The sequence below is a fragment of the Anabrus simplex genome, chromosome 1 (assembly GCF_040414725.1).
Source record: "Anabrus simplex isolate iqAnaSimp1 chromosome 1, ASM4041472v1, whole genome shotgun sequence".
NCBI lineage: Eukaryota > Metazoa > Arthropoda > Insecta > Orthoptera > Tettigoniidae > Anabrus > Anabrus simplex.
Genome location: NC_090265.1, coordinates 1,556,205,438 through 1,556,227,933, shown reverse-complemented (window position 1 = coordinate 1,556,227,933; position 22,496 = coordinate 1,556,205,438). Strand labels below are relative to the sequence as shown.

Here is a 22,496-nt window from a genome sequence, read left to right as displayed (position 1 = left end):
GCATGAGGCAGTTTTTAAAAATTAAGTATGATTGGTGGAAAACAGTAAATAAAAATGTAAACAGACTCTGGGATGGGTTTAAAGCAATTGTTGAGGAATGCAAAAACAGGTTTGTACCTTTTAAAGGTGGTAAGGAATGGTAAATATCCACCTTACTGTAATAGAGAAATAAGGAGACTAAGAAAGAGGTGCAGATTTGAAAGATGTAGAGATAGAAATGGCTGTAGAAGTAAGGCAAAATTGAACGTACTTACTAGGAAATTGAATCTAGCGAAAAAGGGAGCTAAAGATAACATGATGGCAAGCACCGTAATTGGCAGTCATACAAATGTTAGTGAAAAATGGAAGGGTATGTATAGGTACTTTAAGGCAGAAACAGGTTCCAACAAGGACATTCCAGGAATAATTAATGAACAGGGGGAGAGTGTATGTGAGGATCTTCAAAAGGCAGAAGTATTCAGTCAGCAGTTGGTTACAAGGATAATATCCAGATAGATGTGGTGACTAATGCTAAATAAGTATTAAAATTTACATATGATAACAATGACATTTACAATAAAATACAAAAGTTGAAAACTAGAAAAGCTGGGATATACTAAAGAAAATGGGTTGGGATATAGTACCATATCTGAAGTACTTATTTGATTATTGTTTGCTTGAATGGCGAGTTGCTATAGTAGCCCCTGTGTATAAAGGAAAGGGTGATAGACATAAAGCTGATAATTACAGGCCAGTAAGTTTGACATGCGTTGCATGTAAGCTTTGGGAAGGCATTCTTTCTGATTATATTAGACATGTTTGTGAAATTAATAACTGGTTTGATAGAAGGCAGTTCGGTTTTAGGAAAGGTTATTCCACTGAAGCTCAGCTTGTAGGATTCCAGCAAGATATAGCAGATATCTTGGATTCAGGAGGTCAAATGGACTGTATTGCAATTGACCTGTTTGATAGGGTGGATCATGGGAGTCTACTGACAAGAATGAGTGCAATTGGACTAGACAAAAGAGTGACTGAATGGGTTGCTATATTTCTATAAAACAGATCTCGGAGAATTCAAGTAGGCAAATATTTATCTGACTGTAATAATTAAGAGGGGAATTCCTCAATTCAGTATTATTGGACTTTTATGTTTTCTTATGTATATGAAATGAAATGAGTACAGATGTGGAATCAGAGGTAAGGTTTTTTGTTATTCTGTATAAAGTAATCAATAAGTTACAAGATTGTAGGCAACTGCAAAATGACGTCGATAATGTTGTGAGATGGACAGCAGGCTATGGTATGACAATAAATGGGTTTAAAAGTCAGGTTGTGAGTTTCACCAAGTAGGAAAATTCCTCTCAGTTTTAATTACTGCGTTGATGGGGTGGAAGTTCCTTTTGGAGATAATTGTCAGGATCTAGGTGTTAATATAAGGAAAGATCTTCATTGGGGTAATCGCATAAATGGGATTGGAAATAAAGGGTACAGATCTCCTCTGCACATGGTTATGAGGGTATTTAGGGGTTGTAGTAAGGATGTAAAGGAGAGGGCATATAAGTCTCTGGTAAGACCCCAACTAGAGTATAGTTCCAGTGTATGGGACCATCACCAGGATTACTTGATTCAAGAACTGGAAAAAGTCCAAAGAAAAGCAGCTCGATTTGTTCTGGATGATTTCCGACAAAAGAGTAGCGTTCCAAAAATGTAGAAAACTTTGGGGTGGGAAGAATTGGGAGAAAGAAGACGAGCTACTCGAGTAAGTGGTATGTTGCAAGAGACTATCCTCATTTTTTCCGTATTGAAAGTCTGTTGAAAGGAGAACAATAAAACATTGATTTCCACCTATTCAATACATTAAAAGCAATTATAAAATTAGGATCTCATCCTTATTTTGCTTAATTGTTAAAACATAGGACATGTTTCGTTCATATTTTGAACATCTTCAGCTATAAATATTCTTACAAGGTTAAATTGGTAACATTGTTCTAGAACTCTGCAATTTAACAGATTGTAAATGTATTTATACAGAGACTAACTGATGGCATTGTATTTTAAATATTAGAATAAGGTTTTAAAGTTTCAAACTCAACAAATAGTCATATTATTTTCAATAAGACGACGATATATATAAACGCTTTATATTTAAGAGGTTTTTAAAAGTTTATGATAAGTTTGTTAACGGCAAACCATAAGTGTAAGTTCTAGAACAATGTTACCAATTTAACCTTGTAAGAATATTTATAGCTGAAGATGTTCAAAATATGAACGAAACATGTCCTATGTTTTAACAATTAAGCACAATGAGGATGAGATCCTAATTTTATAATTGCTTTTAATGTATTGAATAGGTGGAAATCAAAGTTTAATTGTTCTCCTTTTAAGTGGTATGTTCCGAGCTGTCAGCGGAATAACTTACCAAGAGAGATATTCAATAAATTTCCAATTTCTTTGAAATCATTTAAGAATAGGCTAGGAAAACAACAGATAGGGAATCTGCCATCTGGGTGATTGTCCTAAATGTAGATCAGTATTGATTGATTAACAAGGTATGTTTCACATGAAAGCAAGTTACTCCTTACAGTATCTGCAACAGTGATGCTCATAATAGAAATATTGAGAGCATAAAGTGGTTCTACACCAACCACATCTAATGAAATGAAGATAAGGGCAAGTGGGACATTTTAAGTCACCACCGTCAACAAAATATTTCACAGGATCATCAAAGGCTCCCGGGTTTTTGGACATGGACTGTTTTCAGTACCAGGCATATTATCACATGGGACAAAAATTAGCAGACAACAGTTGGTAGTATTACAGATAAGAAAGACAAAGAGCTAAAAATGGTATTGAAGAGGTGGACACATTTTTAACATTTTAGCTTTCTAATTTGTAATTGTATTTCAATACGGGGAACTGTGAAACTTCATGCTTATGAAGTTGGTGGTATATTAGAGACTGAATTTTCAAAATGTTGTTTCTCTGCACCGAAACAATATCCAAATTCAATAATCAAACAGTGTTAGGTAATCTACATACAAAGACTCTCATAGTGTAAACCCATATACATCTAGTGGTTGACAGCTGTGGCACCAGGAGGGATCATCATCAGCTGTACATTATTTATTTTGTATAGATTTATGTCCAGAAAAGGAATCCAGAAGGAGCACAACTTTACCAGACAGTGTATTATGCTTTATTAGCTATTAAACCATTCATTTACTTGTATAAATCCCATTTTTCTGGATTTCGTGCAACCAACACGAACATTTTCCTTTTCACCATCTTATTAAACAATTCTCTCGACTCTCTTAAAGTGATTCATAAAGGCCCCACAGTTTTGCCACTTGTGGTAACTGTTGGCATTTTGGTGCAATTGTGCGTGGTGGACACCACAGATAGCACTGCAGCGGTAACTGATTCCTCCTCTTTTTAAAGTCAATACCCTTCCAGTACATATCTCCAGGCTGAACCTACTTTAATCGCTGTTACACATATTTTTGGGGCTGTAGGACTCTTTAACAGATTTAACTTCTTCTTTGAATATTTCTGCTGCTACCATAGTTTCTGTTTTTTCATTGGTGTTTTTCTTCATTATATAGATGTTATTTTCCGCGACACAATACAGTACCATTGCACTTCTTAAAGTTACTACCTGTGGCATGCTTTAAACCCTGCGCATTGTTCATTGCGAGCAACTTGTGTAGACCCACTGCTGGATGGTCACTTCTTGAATTACTTCATTATATTGATGGGCAGAATCAAATCTGTTTCTGACAGTACGTGATATTGCCCTCAGTTTGTCGCAGCGTGTCCCACTGTTCTTTACTTGCTTTTCCCATAAGTATAAATATTTTTTGCTTTTGATACGATGGAATGTTTGTTTCAGCAACAAAAATGAAAGCCGGCCCTGCTTTCCTCTTCTCCAATATTGAACAGCCCTCCTTTTATAGTCAGTAAGTTTATATTTAGCATTCCCTGGTTGGCTGTCACCTTCTACCAAATATTCATAATCAGAATTGTTTGCATCAGGATCACTGGACGTCATTTGAGACAACAATGAGACGAGGCACATGCTGCCCACGTAAACATTATTATTTTCGAGGCAACTTCTGATGGCACCTGTGAATATCAGTACATAAAATGTTAAACACAAGCTTTGAAACAGATGCAAACCAATAAATAAACGGACCCATCAACGTACTTCCATAGCATTCAGCACATCATGTTCTTGAATGTTGAGAGGCTTAATATCACATGTTCCATATTTTTCTCCCAATGCAAAAATAACTTGACCTATGTTGATTGCCGTTCTGCTAACAACCACTTATCCCGTACAGCGACTATAAGAGTATATCAGCATGGTTTCAGATCAGCTGTTGGACGGTGCAAGTTGCTGTTAGGGTATGGAATAGCAGTCCGTTGACAAGTAAACCCAATACATGGGGCAATTTTGCGAAGCCAAGTGCACTAATTCAGCGCTTTCTGTAGGTCACATAAGTTAAATTCCTAAATAAATATTTTGACTCTAGTGTTATTCTTGGCTGATTTAATGTGTGTGCAATATTTATGCAAGATCTGCAGTTCCCTGGTATGTGACTCTTCCGTTTGAGGTGTGATAACAGTACAAAACAACTTCAACTGGAAATCACGTATTAGGAACTGGATATGCTGTAGTGCTCTGTCAGACCCTTCATTGATCTCTGGTTCTTGTAATGATATAGGCATTAATTCCTCAATGAAAATTTAAGTAATTCATACTACTATACCTGCTATCTTATTTAAATTATACTGTACAGTAAAACCTCGATTATCCACCCTCGATTAACCGTTTTTCGGATTTTCTGTTGCCAAAAAAAAATCTGCCAAAACTGAATGAGCGTACTCTTGATGTCAATAATAATAATAATAATAATAATAATAATAATAATAATAATAATAATAATAATAATGTTATTGGTTTACGTCCCACTAACCACTTTGATGATTTTCGGAGACGCCGAGGTGCTGAAATTTTGTTTTGCAGGAGTTCTTTTACGTGCCAGTAAATCTACCAACACAAGGCTGACGTATTTGAGCACCTTCAAATACCACCAGACTGAGCTAGAATCGAACCTGCCGAATTGGGGTCACAAGGCCATCGCCTCAACTGTCTGAGCCACTCAACCTGGCTCTTGACGTCAAGGTCTCTTGATACAGTATTCTGTTTTGGAGTGACTGTACATTGACTCTCCGACTCCTGAGTCCATTATCATAATATACAGTAACTACTGTACGTACACGCGCATAGACCAGCAATCGGCATCGGAGACATGACTTCATACATTTTTTTACTACATAATTTTATATTATATAAAATTATTTAACTTCTGTTACGAAAGAAGAGGGATGCTATTCAAATTCAACAGTCACAAACTTTATTATCCATTCCGTTGTTGACAAATAATGTACTGTAATGTGCCCTCTCCAAGCCCACGGAGCGTAGAGTACGGTATGCTCATCATTTCTACTTCAGAATGATACCTACAACTTATTTGGTAGCGTGTAACATCTCCAAGTACCGTACGTAGATTTTTCATATCATTCTCTGTCGAGGTTAATTATTTTCACCACAGGCTACTGCATCGTAAACATTTCACAATGCACAGGAATCGGAAACCTGCCTAGCGGTCCATCATAGTCAACTTCCGCTATTAGTAGACAGGTATGCTACATTCTGTACTGTAGTGCAAAGTAAGGAAATGTGAGAGTGGCTGATAAAGTTGAACATTTATTTTCTATTCTAACAGCCGAGAAATGTTGAGATCGAAATCTGCAATAAAAAGAAAACATGTAGTTTTAACCACGCAAAATAAAGTTAATATCATTGAACGGGTAAAGAAAGGTGAACTAGTCTCAAATTTAGCATCAGAGTTTAGTGTGGGTGTGACAAGTGTGGGACCTAATGAAGAATACAGACAAAGTGTTACAGTTTGCGGCGAGTTCTGACAGTTCGCATGGACTCACTAAAAGAAAAACAATGAAAGCATCATATTTAAAAGAATTGAATGCTGCGTTATGCACGTGGTTTCAGCAAAAGAGAAGCGAAGGTGTACCTATTAGTGGACCTCTGATAACAAGACAGGCACAAATTTTTCATGAAAAGATGGGGCTCTCAGGGTCGTCATCAACATCCAATGGCTGGCTACAGAGATTTAAGGACGGACATGGCATTCGAGAATTAAACATCGAAGGAGAAACACTAAGGGGTGACAGCAGTGCAGCAGAAAACTTTAGATACGAGTTTAAGCGCATAATGGAGAGATACAATTTTGTTCCAAGTCAAGTGTACAGTGCCGATGAAACTGGACTTAATTGGAAGTGCTTACCCAGTAAAACACTAGCAGCTGCTGAAGAGAAATCGGCTCCTGGTCACAAATCTAGTAAAGAGTGCGTTATCATCTTGTGTTGTGCGAACGCTAGTGGCGACCGTAAATTAGAATTAGCTGTTGTTGGTTAAGCAAAAAATCAGCGTTCTTTCAAAGGAACAGTGATGAAATATTTCCCAGTAGATTATTGTCATAAGAAATCTGCTTGGATGACATATATTCAGGACTTGGTTACATAATAAGTTCGTTCTGCGGGTTCAAGATTTCTTAGCGTCCAAAGGCTAGCCATTAAAAGCCGTCCTTTTTCTTGATAATGCACCCTCTCACCCTGTTGATACAGAGTTGAAATCAGAGGATGGAAACATTTTTGTTTCCTATTTGCCACCTAATGTAACTTCATTAATTCAGCTGATGGACCAAGGTGTCATCGCAACCTTTAAGGCGCATTATAAGCAGGAATTGCTAGGCCTCTTACTTTCCGAAGGAACATTGATGGTGTAGTTCTGGAAAAAACTAAATCTTAAAGAAGGGCTTTATCTTGCCCAGAAATCATGGGATCTGGTAACCGCTCAGAACATCACTCGATCGTGGAGAAAATTGTATGTTGATGTCGAAGAGCTCGCCGACTATTTTCATGGGCTCACTGATAGAAGATGAAAATGAGGAATTGATGATGAAAGATATCCTGAACACTATTGAAAATAACATTCATTTTGGAGAAGTGAATGAAAGTTGTTACCGCTACTACATTGGTTACACAAAACAAGGCACTAAAACAATAAAGGGGGGAATGTAAGAGCAACTACACAATATCAGAAACCACTACACACTCGGAGAAACATTGGGTGAAATTACGCGGATCTCCGCCGACCAAAACGTACGTAAATATCAGTAGGGCCAATTAGTGGACAATAAACCAGGAAAGTGGAAACAGCTAGGACTACCGAGGGCATGGACATGGCTTAGATTGCAGATTCAGAAATGAATTAACCGTGATCCTTAGATTTGAAAAATATTATTTACCGAAGGATTTTACAAATACATTCCGAACAAAACACCAAGTTGCAACTTACGAACTATATACTCCGTGATACACATATCTTAGAGGTTCTTTGATAATGGCTTCACTACAAGTTTCAAACTTCAAACCAACTATACATCTAGTTACAATTCCAGTTGTACAGTGGAATTTGGTTAAAAAAAGCAATTACAATTTACAGTGAAGTGAACGTACTCTCCTAAACTCTAGCGTACATCAAGTGACACTGAACTACCAGAGGCAAACCCCAAGATAAATATATTAAATTACAATCTACATATTTAGTGAAACAAGAAATGGGAATGCCTCGAAAACAAACAGGCAAGCCCAGCTGAAAAGCTAAGGCGTCATAAATAACTAATTTGGCGAATCTAGGTTAGGCTAGGGCGGACTCCTATATGAAATAGCAACTGAACATTACGGAAATTTTAGCCGGAACGCAATTCAAGAGTGCTTACCCGAAGGAGGCCCATCCCGGAAGCGAGGCGTCGCACACGGCATAAAACTTCAGACAGACCAAAACAGACAAACAGACCGAATTATCACGAACGCAGCTTCGCTCTCTATATATAGGTAAACCCTGGCCTTGGAGTAGCCAATCCGAATGCATGAGTCCGCCCATCCCCTCCTAGTTTCACCAATCACAATTCCTACTTTCAGTCGCGAACTTTAACTAAACTTCTCGAATACGCACATTCGCGAATCTTCAATTTCCAGAATAGTTAGAAAATGCCTTCTAGAACACACAACCAACTAAAGGCAACACACCCTGTTCAAAAATTCAAGTAACTTTCCGGATACTTCTATTAAGTACAGAACTGAAATCTACTTTGTACAAATACATATGTTACAAATATTACATGGTACAGGTTAGGTCATTTCAAATAAAACATTACCACACTTTACAAATAAAGGCTTCAATAAACATTTTCCACTTCCACTACATAGTTCACCTGTGACATCTTCCTCCCCCCGAAAGTCGAGCCACGCTCGACCATTAGCATAGTTTCACTGGGGAGAAAGCGATAAAACGTTCTCACACAGTACAGATAGTAAAGATACATTACTCTAACACACACAATTTCTTGAAGTTGACTTTCTAAGTAATCAAAGCAAAACAAACCAAACTGTCACATACTTTTCAAAAATAATGAAGGTGTTCATGGATCCACCTATTCAATAAATATCACAAAAATCTACATGGATAGTCACATTACATCTTCAAAACGCCTTCTGAACCTTTTCAATTGTTTAGACAATTTGTACTCTGTCCACCAAAGGATGTACACACTTTCTTTCTGCCAAATGTTAGTCATCCAGAAACGTCTCACTTGTTGCTAAACAGCGTTCAAAGCCTCCTTATAGGCGAGATATGGACTAAGTATTTTGCACCACTTTTCCACACCAGTCACAGCACAGCTAGGCCACAGGTTCTCGCTGATGATGCGGCTGCCGACACGGCCATTTGCCACCAGCCTCCCTTCAACTTCAGTCCGACCCAGGTAGCTATGTAATTGCAGTCCAGTGGTATCTTGCACCAGATAAGCAGATGGGTGAGACACCGTCCAGTCCGACTGCCTGCACTAGGACGTTCGTCACAGGATCGGGGTGCGGCATGGTAGCGCCCAAGGCACAGAGTGCGCCTACCAACTTGGCACTTCAGGTTGCTGTCAGAAGAAGCTGGTCACTGCTGCCACTGCAACATAAACAAACCGCAGCAGACAGGGGAATACTTGAGGTAAAAGTATGCTGCTGGGCTCAAAGATCTTGCGTAGAGTCACCCAAAGGGTGGCTTAATGAGTATGCAGTAGGGACTCTCCCTCGCACACCAGGGATATTAGAGAACTAGCCCCGGGGTAAGCACTGCTATCTATAATTCATTTGACAAGATTATGATGGGGGTGAAAGGAACCTATAGGAGTTTACCCTAAACCTGAAAGTAAGGGGAATAAATTCCAAGGAGTGACCCTAAATTAAAACCTACCTAACTTATAATACTAATTCTATTACACTAGAGGATACCTAAAGTATTCACCTGCACAATTACTTACAACTAACTTACAATAAAACTTATTATCTTATAACTAAAACCTTATAAACACCTTACACTAAACTCATCATTAACTAAACACCAATAGCTTACAACTAAATCTACATGGTCACCAACAATGGTATTTACCCCTCCCTACCAGACTTAAGGTACCTTGATCTGGGAGAGGTGGACTCTGCTGATCCCTTTCCTTTCGGGATCGCTCACCAATAATGTCACCGGGGTAAGGAACTTTAAGATGGTGCAGGGACCTCTAAATCTGGGGGCCAACTTACTGATAACATGGTCCGCAGCACTACTGACGGGGTGTGTTTTAATAAACACCTGGTCACCCACAGACAGATCGTGCAGTCTTCGCCCGTGGTTGTAATTACGCTGGACCTTAGCGTAATAAACCTTCAAGTTCTTTCGTGCACGGTGCCAATTAGCTCGGATCTTTTCTGGGCTGGCATCATCGGGCAGAAGATCATTAATTGACCATAGGTTAGATAGAGGAGAATTTGGGGTAAAAGCCAACACTAACAAAGCAGGGGTTTGCTTGTGGCTTTCATGGACAGCAGTGTTAAATGCAAACGACAACCAATTCAGTGCAGAATCCCACTTGGAGTGGTCTGAGGAGTGATAAGCGATGAGGGCCGATCGCAGGTTACGATACACTTTCTCAGCATAATTTGGCTTCGGGTAATACGGGGTGGTGGTTACATGAGCAATGGATAGATCAAAACAGAAATTCCGGAACTGGGCAGAAGTAAAGGCTCTTGCATTATCACTTACCAAAAATTGAGAGGGTCCAAACGAGGCGAATATCTGTTTCAAGCATGAGATGGTGGTGTTGGCGTCAGCCATCCGAGTGGGGAACAGCCACGTAAAATGCGAAAAGGCGTCAACACACACAAGTATGAAACGATGACCATTCCGAGATCTCGGGAAGGGCCCGATGTAGTCTATGAACAGTCTTTCCACTGGGCGAGAAGCTTGCTCAGAAGACAAGAGACCCAGATGAGTATTCAGGGCGGGTTTGCTGATGTTACAAATCTTACAGGACTTGACAAGGGTACGGATCTCACTATCCATTGATTTCCAAATGAAGTGGTTACGAATCTTCTCCCTTGTTTTGAAAACGCCCAGATGACCGCCCACTGGGGATTCATGAAAATATTTGAAGAGAGCCGGGACCAGGTTAGTTGGGACTACAATTTTGGGGTCTCTGCGACCGCGAGCAGGACAACACAGGACACCATTCTTAAGAATGTAGGGCTTAACATGCTCACCGGATTTAATCCTGTCGACAATGGCAATGAGGATCATCCTCTTGATGTTTGGAGATATCCTTGAAAAGGAAGGGAGAGTCAGTGAGAACTACATTGACAAAGGCTGATACTTGTTCGGGAGAGGGGTCTGCCGGCTCTGACTGAGGGTGAGAGCTGCCTGGATTGAACATCCTACTGAGGCCATCAGCCACAACGTTTTCGGTGCCACGAATGTGACGGGCTTCAAATTGGCAGGCTGAGATGCGCACTGCCCAATGTGCTAGACGACCGGTCCTTCACGGCTTGGCCAGTACCCAACTCAACGCCTGATTATCAGTTTCCAGATCGAAAGGAAGATGTTCCAGGTACATTCTGAAGCGTTCTAACGAGAAGACAGCGGCCAAGGCTTCCAACTCATAAATGGAATAATTTCGCTCAGCAGGATTCAGGGCGCGTGAAGCATAAGAAATAGGATGATGCCCTTCTTGAAATTCCTGAAGAAGTACACCGAATATGCCTGAGGAAGAGGCGTCCGTCTGAAGGATGAAGCGTTTAGAAAAGTCTTGCTTTGGACATCACCCCACACAAATTTGGCATCCTTTCTTCTCAAAGCATTTAATGGGACTGCACGTTCAGCAACATTGGGAATGAATTTGCGAAAGAAATTAACCATGCCAATGAATCTGGCCACAGCCTTGATGTCCTTTGGAGGGGGGAGAATTCTGGATGGCGGCAGTACGAGACTGATCGATAGAGACACCCCTCCCCAACACAATATGTCCTAAGAAGGACATCTGGGGTTGTGCGAAGGAAACCTTGGATGCCTTGAGGGTTAGACCTGCTTTACGCAGTCTTTCAAGCACTTCGTTGAGATGGAGTAGGTGTTCCTCGAAGGTTTCACTAAAAATTACAAGATCATCAAGGTAATTATAAACAAACTTGAACTTGATGTCCAATAAGACATAATCTAGTTACCGTGTAAGGACGTGCTCAAATTCATATAGGTTGCAATCGGTCGCAAATGCAGTGAGATGCTTGGATTCTTCGGCAAGAGGTATCTGGTAATAAGCCTGATTTAAATCGAAGGTGGTGAAAATTTTTGCAGTAGCGAACCAAGAAAAACAAGAGTGCAAATCAGGAAGGGGGACAGATTGGAGGACTACCTTATGGTTCAACATCCGATAGTCAACTACAGGCCGATAACCACCTTTCGGTTTAGGGACCAGAAAGATAGGAGAAGAATAGGCTGACTTGGACGGGCGTATCACTCCGTCAGCGAGCATGTGATCAGTGATAGCCTTCAAGGCTTTCATTTTGGGAGGTGACAACTGGTACAGAGGAGAGCGAACAGGTATGTTATCTGTAACCTCAATTTTGTATTCTAATACATTGGTGACACCTAACCCGTCGGTGAAGACATCAGGGAACTTATTGCAGAGTTTTCATAAGTTGATTGGCCTGCTCTTCAGGTAAGTGATTAAAATCAAAAGCCTTGGGTTCATCAGAATCTTCAGGAACCGCATTAACGTGACAAGGCAGAATAAGGGAGCGATCACACAGCTCAAATGTTCTTGCACAAAATTTAAAATGGAATCTGTTGAACTGGAGGTCCAAAATCATGCCTGTTTTAACAACAAAATTTGCACCCAATATGAATTGGCAGGATAAATCCTTAGCCACTAGTACTGGCATTTTCCAGGTGAAATCACGGACTCTAATCTTGACCTCTAGTGATCCTACAATGTTCAACGAATTAGAATTAACAGTATGGCAGGTTAAGGACACGGGTTCTAATGTTGGTAACTTGCAAACAGTTTTCATAGAATCGTACCAGGTCTCACTCATCAAGCTGACACTACTCCCAGAGTCTAATAACGCACAGACAGGTTCATTATTTACCTCTATGCATAAATATAGTGGTTTACAAGAAGGTATGGCAGAAATCCTACAAGATTGCAAGAAATGCAGAGTCAGAGTTTGGTCAGAGTCAGACTGGGAGCAGTCATTAGCCTCAGAATTAAGTAAATCAACCAAGGTACAGTCATGATCGACAAGACAAGAAGACATGTTTTGGGGTTCACCATCAGAACTAGCAGTTAGTCATCTACCTCTACTATGGCCTGGGGGTCCAAAGCCAGAAGTATTACGGGGGCACTGCCTAGAAAAGTGCCTAGTTGATCCACAGTTACGGCAAGAAGAAAGGGCCTCTACCCATGGCAGGTTTCGCATTGCCTAATGTCCCAGCCTTGGGACAATCCCGCTTGAGATGAGCCGTGGAGCCACAATTGAAGCACAAACGAGGATTACACGAGTTGGAAGCAGGTGACGGGGTGGTTTTAGAATCCTGAGGAGAGGGCATGCTTATAGGAGGTGGGGCTAATGCAAGGTGTAGCTGATCAGCATATCGAATGCCTTCAGCGGACACTGTAATTGCTTCCAACTGGGCGAACGTTGCTGGTCAGGGTGAAAGAACTGGATATGATGTATAATTCGGGGCGAGACCTTCAATTATGTTGGCAACCATCTGAGCCTCTGAATAGTGGAGCCGGAAAATCTTAGCTTGGAGCTTAATGTCTTGGACATATTCAGATAATGACTCATTGAGATGTTGTACTCTGAAATAGTGCTTCTGCACTAATGTAGACCGGGCACGAGCAGGAATTAAATATTCAAGCACATGGGCATGAAACTGATCTATAGACCATCTTTCCGAAATGGCCCTGACAATATGCTCAGAAAGAGCTCCAGAGACATGCGGGTATAGAATTCGAAATACGTTGTCGTTACTGAGATTATACACTATTGCCTGATCCTTGAACTCTGTTAGGAAGCGAAGGAAGGAAATAACTTCATCAACGGAGTTAGCTGAAAATTTAGAGACTCCCTTAAACACAGTGGTCAATGGATGAGGCAGATTGGAGAAAATCTGGGGAAAAACAGGTGTAGGGGGTGCTTGGGAAGGCTTAGAATAGTCCGGAGGGTTTGTGACAAAAGTAACATTGAGGAGTGGCCTCATACTGACAATGTATTGCCTGGGCATCACATTTTAACTGAAGACAAAATAGTAAATAAGAGCGCGAACGGGAACTCGGCAGTCAGCTGCGAACTGACGAGTGAAAGTGAGGGGGATGGGGAAGAAGAGTGCATCACAAACAATCGCGTACCGCTTCAGACCGCACTGGAATCGGCTGAAACGTTAATGGAATTCGTGGAGCAAGAGGACGATACGGATTTTTCAGACATTCTTATAATTAGAAAGCTCAAATGGACTTAAAGAAGAAAATAAGTTGTAGGAGAGTGCAAAAAAAGTAATGGATATTTTAAAGCATCTTAAATGACACCAGGTAAATTAATTATGGTCTGCTGGTAATTTAGGTGAATATTTAGTATGTATTGTTGTAGCTTTGACTACATTTTGGTTTTAAAGAGGGTTAAATGCACTGCATTTTAATGTTATACGGTGTGTATTTTATGTACTTTAAAGTCCATTAAAATTAGTATATATTATCCATTTTTTAAAAATTAACTGTTTACCCCTTCCCGGGCATTAGAACAGATAATCGAGGTTTTACTCTATTCCCAAAACCTTTCCTTTTACAAACAAAGTATTATATTCTTAATGGGCACATGCCATAGCTTCATTGCTCTTTCTTTCTCTCAATAAAATGGGTAAATGCATGGTATGTGATTATATTTCAGCCATTATTAATAGATTGTGTGTAATTTTGTCCCTTTTAAGACTTTTTGATAACTTCAATGCTATGCTGCATTTTTATGTAATAAAAAACCTTCACAAACTTCTGTTAACATTGATGCTTTCACAGCCCGTACTTGTAGACATGATATGGGCTTTTGGCCTTGTGCCGCGTCAAGAAAACGAGCTGGAAACTCTTTATGTTTCACAGAGAACTTCGCTTCACGTCTTCAAAAGGAAGCTCAAAAGCCCATATCCTGCTCACAAACTTCTGTTTCCTGTAAACTTATGGTTTTATAACTTGTGCTGCTTTTCCACTGGACCCCTGATTTTTCGCAGGTATCTAGGTGCTGAATTTTGACCGTAGGATTTCTTTTACATGCTGATGAATCTATTAACACAGGGTTGACTTAATTGTAGCCCTACTAAGTTGAGATACCTTGCCATCTTGTGCTCATAAAACAAACTCGTCTGCCTGAGTCAGCCAGCCTGACAGACTGAATTCAGCAGCAGTAAGAGTAATAGACACCGTTGAGAGAGTGTCAACCTTCAAGTTTTGTTGTGGAATTAAAAACTTGATACAATTGTATGCAGTTTTGCACAGATGTACGGTGACGCCACCATTTTCTGCTGGTAAGAGTTGGATGCACAGTGAGCTACCAGACACTACGAGCATCACATTCTGAGGCATGCTTACTAATACGTAAATAGTCGGTCTCGCTGAAAGCTAGACAGAGTCACAGTCATTGAAAGCGTAGGCTGACACTTATTCATAGTTCATTATTATTATTATTATTATTATTATTATTATTATTATTATTATTATTATTATTATTCTTTAGTTGACACATCAGCTGACTGCTTGTCTTATCACTACAGTATCACTTTGGCTGTCAATCTCTAGCCTATCTATTGAAATACAAGGTTTCTTATGAGGGTTTCTTTATGCAGTTCAAAATATACCCTTCCTAGCTATGTTTTAAAATAGTTTTTTTTTTTTTTTCATTGAGTTGGATTACCCATTTTTTCTTTTATTTCTCATGCATGTTGTTCTCTTCATTAGCTGGAAGATTGCTATAAGAATTTAAATACACATTAAAACTAATTTAAAACTGCACCTCTTTCAAAAAGCAAAGATGATATAAAGTCATCATGTTGATGATTATTATTGTTATTATTGTTGTTATTATATTCAGTGACTGTAGATTTAGTTTTTTGGCAGTAGTTGATTGTTACATGGGTATGTTTATTAACCACATATTGTGTCTGTATGCGCAGCAATCAACAGTTCCCAGTCTCTCTCGGTGTATCCATGGCAGTCTTTGGTGCCACTATTAACTGCAGCCCAGTGTAGTCTCTCCCCAGTACCTTCATCATTGTCTCCTCCTCTTTCGGCTCCTCCTGTTGCAACAACTGAGCGTGAACCCAAGACAAGTGATGATTTGGAGAACCTAGGTGTAGATTTGTTACCTGCTGGTGATGAAGATGATGATGTTTTTGAGCCAGAAGGTAGCACTGAGCAAAATGCACTAGATGCAGCTACTGCAGCTGGCAAAAGACGCACTCAATCTCTCAGTGCTTTGCAGAACAGCAAGGAGCCACAGAGCCCTCAGAAGGTAAAGCTAGGTGTAATATATTAGAGATACTAGTAGATATTGAGAACACTAGATGGGAACTTCTATTCGTTGGTTTCTTGTTGTAGGGAAAAGAACGTGATCGCATTCGGCGACCTATGAATGCTTTCATGATCTTCAGCAAACGGCATCGAGCGCTTGTACACCAGCGTCACCCAAATCAAGATAACCGCACTGTGTCCAAAATCCTTGGTGAATGGTGGTATGCTCTGGGACAAGATGAGAAACAAAAGTACCATGAACTGGCATCTGAGGTGAAAGTCATTCTTTTTTTATTATATTGGCTGCTCATAGTGGTTTGCAAGGGTATTTTTCTTGTAAATGTATGTAATATTGTATTTCAGGTAAAAGAAGCACACTTCAAAGCTCATCCTGATTGGAAATGGTGCAGTAAAGACAGACGAAAATCAAGTACTAGTTCTTGTAAAGGTGAACCTCGAGGAAAGCTGGGTTCAGGTGATGATGGCAGTAATGAAATTGGTAGTGGAGGAGGACAACAGAGTCCTCTTGCTAATCAGCCAACTGTGACAGCTTCAGAACCTACATATCAAGGAACTGAAGAAGCTCACTCCACTGTGGAGGTACTTTCATCTCTGTTGTCATTATACCTGGTGTACCGAGGATTGGTCAGTGTAATATACACTGTATTAAGTGCATAATCTCCATATATATTCTGTCATGTTTTATGTAGTATGTGTCAGACTTTTTAGCTGAATGGTCAGTGTTGAGGCCTTCGGTTCAGAAGGTCCCGAGTTCGATTGCTGGCTGGGTCGGGGATTTTAATCATGTCTGATTAATTCTTCTGGCTCGGGGACTGGATGTTTTTGTTTGTCTCAACACTTTCCTCTTCATATTTGGACAACACACTACACAACCGATCACAAAAACACGCAATAGTGATTACGTCCCTCCATATAGGATTGGCGTCAGGAAGGTCATCTGGCCATAAAACAGGGGTAAATCCACATGTGTACACAGTTCACACCTGCTACCCCACAAATGTGTGAAAAGCGGTAGAAGAAGAATTTAGTGTGTAATGTATTAATTTTTCATATAAACACTGGGTTTCTAAACATCTTACAAAGCAGGAGAAACTAATACAGTAGAAGTCCGTTATAGCGAGAATTCACAACAGCGAAAAATTTACTCGTTATAACGGATTGTCGTTATATCCGATTTTGTATAAAAGACGGGAAAACCCTTCATGCACTTTAAAATCGGTATGAAGCGGCAATCAGTCTGTTCAAAACTTGCGTTTCCGTACATGATATCCACACTACGGCTTACTTGTTTGTCATTTTTCGTAATCCGATACTACGTAAAAGTGTATGTTTAATTTCATTCTGAAAAAATATATAGTACCGTATATCTCCATATCCAAGATGAACCCCACTTTTTCCTTCAAAAAATTTTAAACAGGCTCAAAAAGAAGTTTGTAAAATCATATGAATGCCTTGTCTTACAGTAGGCCTACGCATTTTTAGACTATTTTTAGACGCCGAACATTGACTTTCGTCACGCCGTATTTCTTTATTTTTGGCGGCTGCACAGTTATTTATTTCCGCGGGTTTAAGGACCATTGGCGTCATAATACCGAAGAGAATTCGTTGAAAAGTTTCCGGCAATACCTATTCCATGCGTCTCTACAATACAACGATCCATCAGGAAATTATTTTTGCTGTCTATAAAACTGTTACTTTTACGCAGCGTCAGATATAACCGGCTACCGCTACACGCACGTCTCGCTTGCCGGGTTCGGCCAAATTCAGCGGCTAGCGATGTATTGGCCTAATCGCGAACGTTGAAATTCGAACGAGTTTATTGTGCCACGGTATGGCCATTCCGCCCTTGTGTTTTTCGTGCACATACCTCGCAATTTCATCTTCGACTTCTTTATAGTGTCCTTGTTGTGGACTACTGAATGCATTTTTTGTATAGTAAGCATTTTTTAGCTCTTCGTCTTCATGCTAACGCCAAATATTGGCTTTAGTTAGGCCTATGCCGTATTTTCTTGCGACTGCACAATTATTCTATATTTCCGTGTGTTTAATAAACATTAACTTATAATTTGCATCATAATATCGACTAGAACCCGTTGAAAATTTGCCGGCAATACCTTTTCCACATATCTTTACAATACGACTATCCATCACGAAAATATTCCTGCTGTCTATAAACCTTAATTTTACTAAGCGTCAAGTACAATAGACGCGTTATGACTCTGCCACTGAGTAGCCATGGCTTTTCTAAGAATTCGAAGGGTCGCATGCTTTGATGCTATTCTGCAGATTTGAGAAACACACAGGCTCTGTACAACCGGTTGTCGCGGCTAGCGATGTGTAGTAAAGAGGCGGCCGTTTTTCAACGAGTCTGTGCGCGTGTGAAAAGAAGCAGCGTTGTTACCACGGTAGTTGCCAGTGGTATCCATTAACTTACTGTTAGGCCGCGAATGCAACAACCCTTGAGTTTTCGCGAGAGATTCTGAGGAAAGAAAAAGGGGGGGTTGGATTCGGAGAAATACGGTATCACTCCAGATATTTCTGTGGCAAACACCTTAGTTTTCTTCTTCAAACAGCGTCACCTAACCAAATACAGTAGAGACAATACGCTACACTGAGCGAGATATCGAGGGACAGCTATTGGAGCTCACTCTAGCGGATAGACCTGAACGGTACTGATTCTGTCATAAGAGCATGTGTATTTTTGTGTGAAGTTTTTGGTGTTATTTATGCGTTTTCAGTGAGTTGACATAATTAAATAGTAGCGTGTGTCATTCCTTGATATCTCCTCTTAGCATGAGGGGAATGGTATGTGCTGTGTTTGGCTGCAGTAATTACGAAGTAGAGAAAAATGCACGGTCGTTCTTCAGGTTCCCTCGTGACATGAACATGTTTTATAGTACTTCATAATCTTCTGACCTGTTCGACCCATGTTTTAACGGGCTTAAAATATAATACGCATATTTTATTGTATACTGCAGCAGTTAACCTTCAATACCGATGTGTTGTTGTAGGTGTGATCTGTGGGTTTTGAAATGTCTCAGAAGCAATTTGGATAAATTGTACAAGAAAGAAGGGACGTTACGCTTGTATAAGAATTATAAGATCTGTTCATATCATTTCCAGGTCAGCGACTTTAAGAATCCTTTACTATACAGCCAAGGGTATGTTACATTTTTACTCTAATTGTACGTAAATATTCCTCAAAGCATCACTATCGACAACATTTTCAAACTTTTCTTTCTTTTATCCCTCTTCTCAGATTAAAGCCGGGATTTTATAGATTTTCTTTCTGTTAGTAGGCTTCATGTTAAGAGGAAAATTGTCCAGCTGTTAAATGTTAATTCATTGCATCATATGTGTAAGGAATGTGCCGATATTTTTATTGACAAATGTCTTAATGTGATGATACAATGTTTTTAAATTAGAAAAAAAGACAAATCCAACCGTAAGATTTCAGGCAGGTATGCTAAAGCTAAAAAAGTAATGCATAAATGAAAGATCAAGCCATTTCACAGCAGTCCATTTCACACCTTGTTTATATGTCTAATTTCAGTCTTTGAATAATAACCTTTTAAATAATTCTTCATTCATTTATCCAGAATTGCTTTAGCAACTTCGAAGTTAATATCCAATACCACTTTCTTTCTAGACGTAATTTAATTATCATTTCTGTATATACATTTCCATTGATATTTGAATTTAGCGCGATTTGTTCAGGTCAAGTCACTAGGAGCGCCACCGTCGAATTGTCTCCCATTTTAGCAAGGCGAAATCCGTAAGTGTCGTGTTTCTACTGTATTTGACCTAACCTAACCGTATATGTAGCCTATCATGAAAACATATTTGAAACACATGTAGAGAAATAACCTCCTCGCGAAAAATTTACATGTAAATAGCCGTAACTAGACGCGAGAAGATATGAAATATCCTCTGAAATCAGTGATGTACTCTGCCATATCTTGCGGTGTATCACTTTCTTACTTAATTTCCGTATATAACATTAAAATTAAGATATCGCTTACTTCAGCCTTTATTTTTAACGAGTTAACAACTGCTATCGGCCACGTTATTTACGCATTTATTATGAAAACGTGTTTTCCTCTTTCATTTCAAATTTTCCTTAGAGTGCAGCAGTCAATGGGTATTACTAATAAACTCCAACATCGCCTTTGAATGTCAACGAGAGAGTTCGCAAATGCACAAAGTGAGAAAACTATACCGTACTGAAGATGATCGATAGCATTTTGTTGTAAACTTTTCAGTTTTCTTATTCAAACAGCGTCACGTATCCTAACTTAACCGTACTATACGTATGATGAAAACACACTTCAAGCGCCAGTAGAGAAATTATACGTTTCTCGCTATAAATTTTCATAATAGCCTTTCAGTAATTTAACCAGACACGACAAAATATAAACTAACCTCTGAAATCAATTAAGCACTCTGTAATATCTCAAGGTGTATCCCATTCTTACTTAATTGCAGTATTTAGCCTCAAAATTAAGCGGTCGTTTAGTCAGCCTTAATTTTAACGAGTTAACAACCGTCATCGGACATGTTATTTACGCATTTATTACGAAAATATATTCTCTTTCATTTCGAAATTTCTTTACGGAACAACTCTCGACGGATATTACTAATCGACTCCGACATCACCTTCGAATGTCGACGAGAGAAATCGCCAGTGCACATAGCGAGGAAACGATGCCGAAGGTAATCGATCTCATGCAATATCATTGCTGGGGTGCATAAATATCGGTAACGGAAAAAATCGTGCGCGCTTAATCGCTCGTAATAACGGATGCGCCAGTGATAGAGTTCTCGCTGTAACCGAAGGACGATACACAGTTTAATATAGGAATTTTGAAGGGACAGAAAAATGTCGTCGCTATAACGGAGTTCTCGTTATAAGCCGTACTCACTATATCGGACTTCTACTGTACCACTGTTCTTGACATGGAAACATTTTGTGATTGCTTTCTCCTCTGTTCTTCGAGTGGCCTTTTCTTCGAGTTTTCCTGTTTTGTTTTATAGTCATCTTCATTATCTTCCTGATCTGTAGGAACTGATGACCGTCCAGTTTTACACTTTATAAAATCAGTCATGGTATTAACCATCACCAGTTAACTTGTTTTCACAATGACTGAATAATATTCTCATATCGGCGATTCTCTCCATTGGTGGAATGCTGAGTAAAAATCTGCACGGTAAAGCTGTACGAAAGATCAAAAATTGGTTGTTTTTTTTTCCTATTGTTGTAATGAGTAATTTTTAGATAAACTCACATTTGCAGAGATATTTCAAAGTTCATTAAAAATCTAATAATCACAAATATTGCTTATGTCATTTATCGTATGGTAAAACTGTATAGAACATAAGAAATTAATATGGCATTTTGTATAACTTCATGACACTTTTACAGTATAACTAATATTAATGGAGGTCCTATTTTGGGCCTTCTCCCCATCTCCTCATATTACTGTACTTTACCTGCCTATGGTGTACGATTAAGAAGAATGATGCTCTTCCAATTCATCACAACGTTCACCAACTCTCTACAACCGGGTTAAAATCCCATAAATCAGCATGCAAAATGGCTATGGATCTTACAACCACTTAGTTAAACCTCTGAAATGCCTCGAGAAACAAATGGTTAAAGTCATCATATTCAAACCTTAGACCCGGCCAAAAGGCTAGCTGGTTTCAGTTTGTCTTGGATATAATGGTCAAGATTGAACAGAATTCGGTGTGGTACTGCTTGAACTGATGCAGCCCTATATCAGTGGGCTACATCCTCTCGATGAGACTCTGGTTTTGAAATGCAGACTATCGAAACACATCATGCAGGATTACCTTCTGCACTCACATCCTGGTTCTTTGGATGAACTCCACTCAGTAACTTGTGAAGCAGGAAAATATGGTCCTAATGCTGTAAATTGTATATTTTTGTAAAATAATTTCTTATTGTTTTGTATGCTTCAAAGTAATTAAATACCGTATAATCCCGAATACCACCTGCACTTTTTTCCCCAAAATATTGGTTCTAAATCTTGTGTGCAGGTCGTATTCAAGCCGTTCATTCTCGTAAATATTTACTACGTTTACATGGAGCATTGAAATAGATTTGAATACGGTTACCATACTCCATATACCACATGTAAACGGGCATTCAGGTCATACTGTGTTTTAGTTGCGTTCTGTCGATTTTTTCTCAATACGATTACATTGGCATGTAAACGCGAAATGTAAGGTAATGAAATACGGTAAATAAAAAAATATGGGTAAATATGCGGTAACTATGAAAGCCGCTGCTGCGGATGCTCGATTGTCATTGGTTTCACAAGTGTTGCTGGCATGTTGGGTGCGTGAATAGCTGATCTCGCGGGATATTTTACTTTTTGAGAGTCGAGACTGTTGGTTATGGAAGTCTACCTCGCTCACATTCGAGTTCCGTATGTGTCCCGTGAAAGTGCTGTCTCG

General features: G+C 39.4%; 1 protein-coding gene across 1 annotated transcript in view; it reads left to right on the top strand.

Annotated features, from left to right (window-relative positions):
• cic (Putative transcription factor capicua) overlaps positions 1 to 22,496 on the top strand; it is a 519,891-nt gene that overhangs the window by 235,150 nt on the left and 262,245 nt on the right. The window contains exons 9-11 of the mRNA XM_067138869.2: positions 15,659 to 15,996; positions 16,083 to 16,268; positions 16,359 to 16,595. Coding sequence (XP_066994970.2) covers positions 15,659 to 15,996; positions 16,083 to 16,268; positions 16,359 to 16,595 — 761 coding nt within the window. The remainder of the gene's footprint in view (positions 1 to 15,658; positions 15,997 to 16,082; positions 16,269 to 16,358; positions 16,596 to 22,496) is intronic.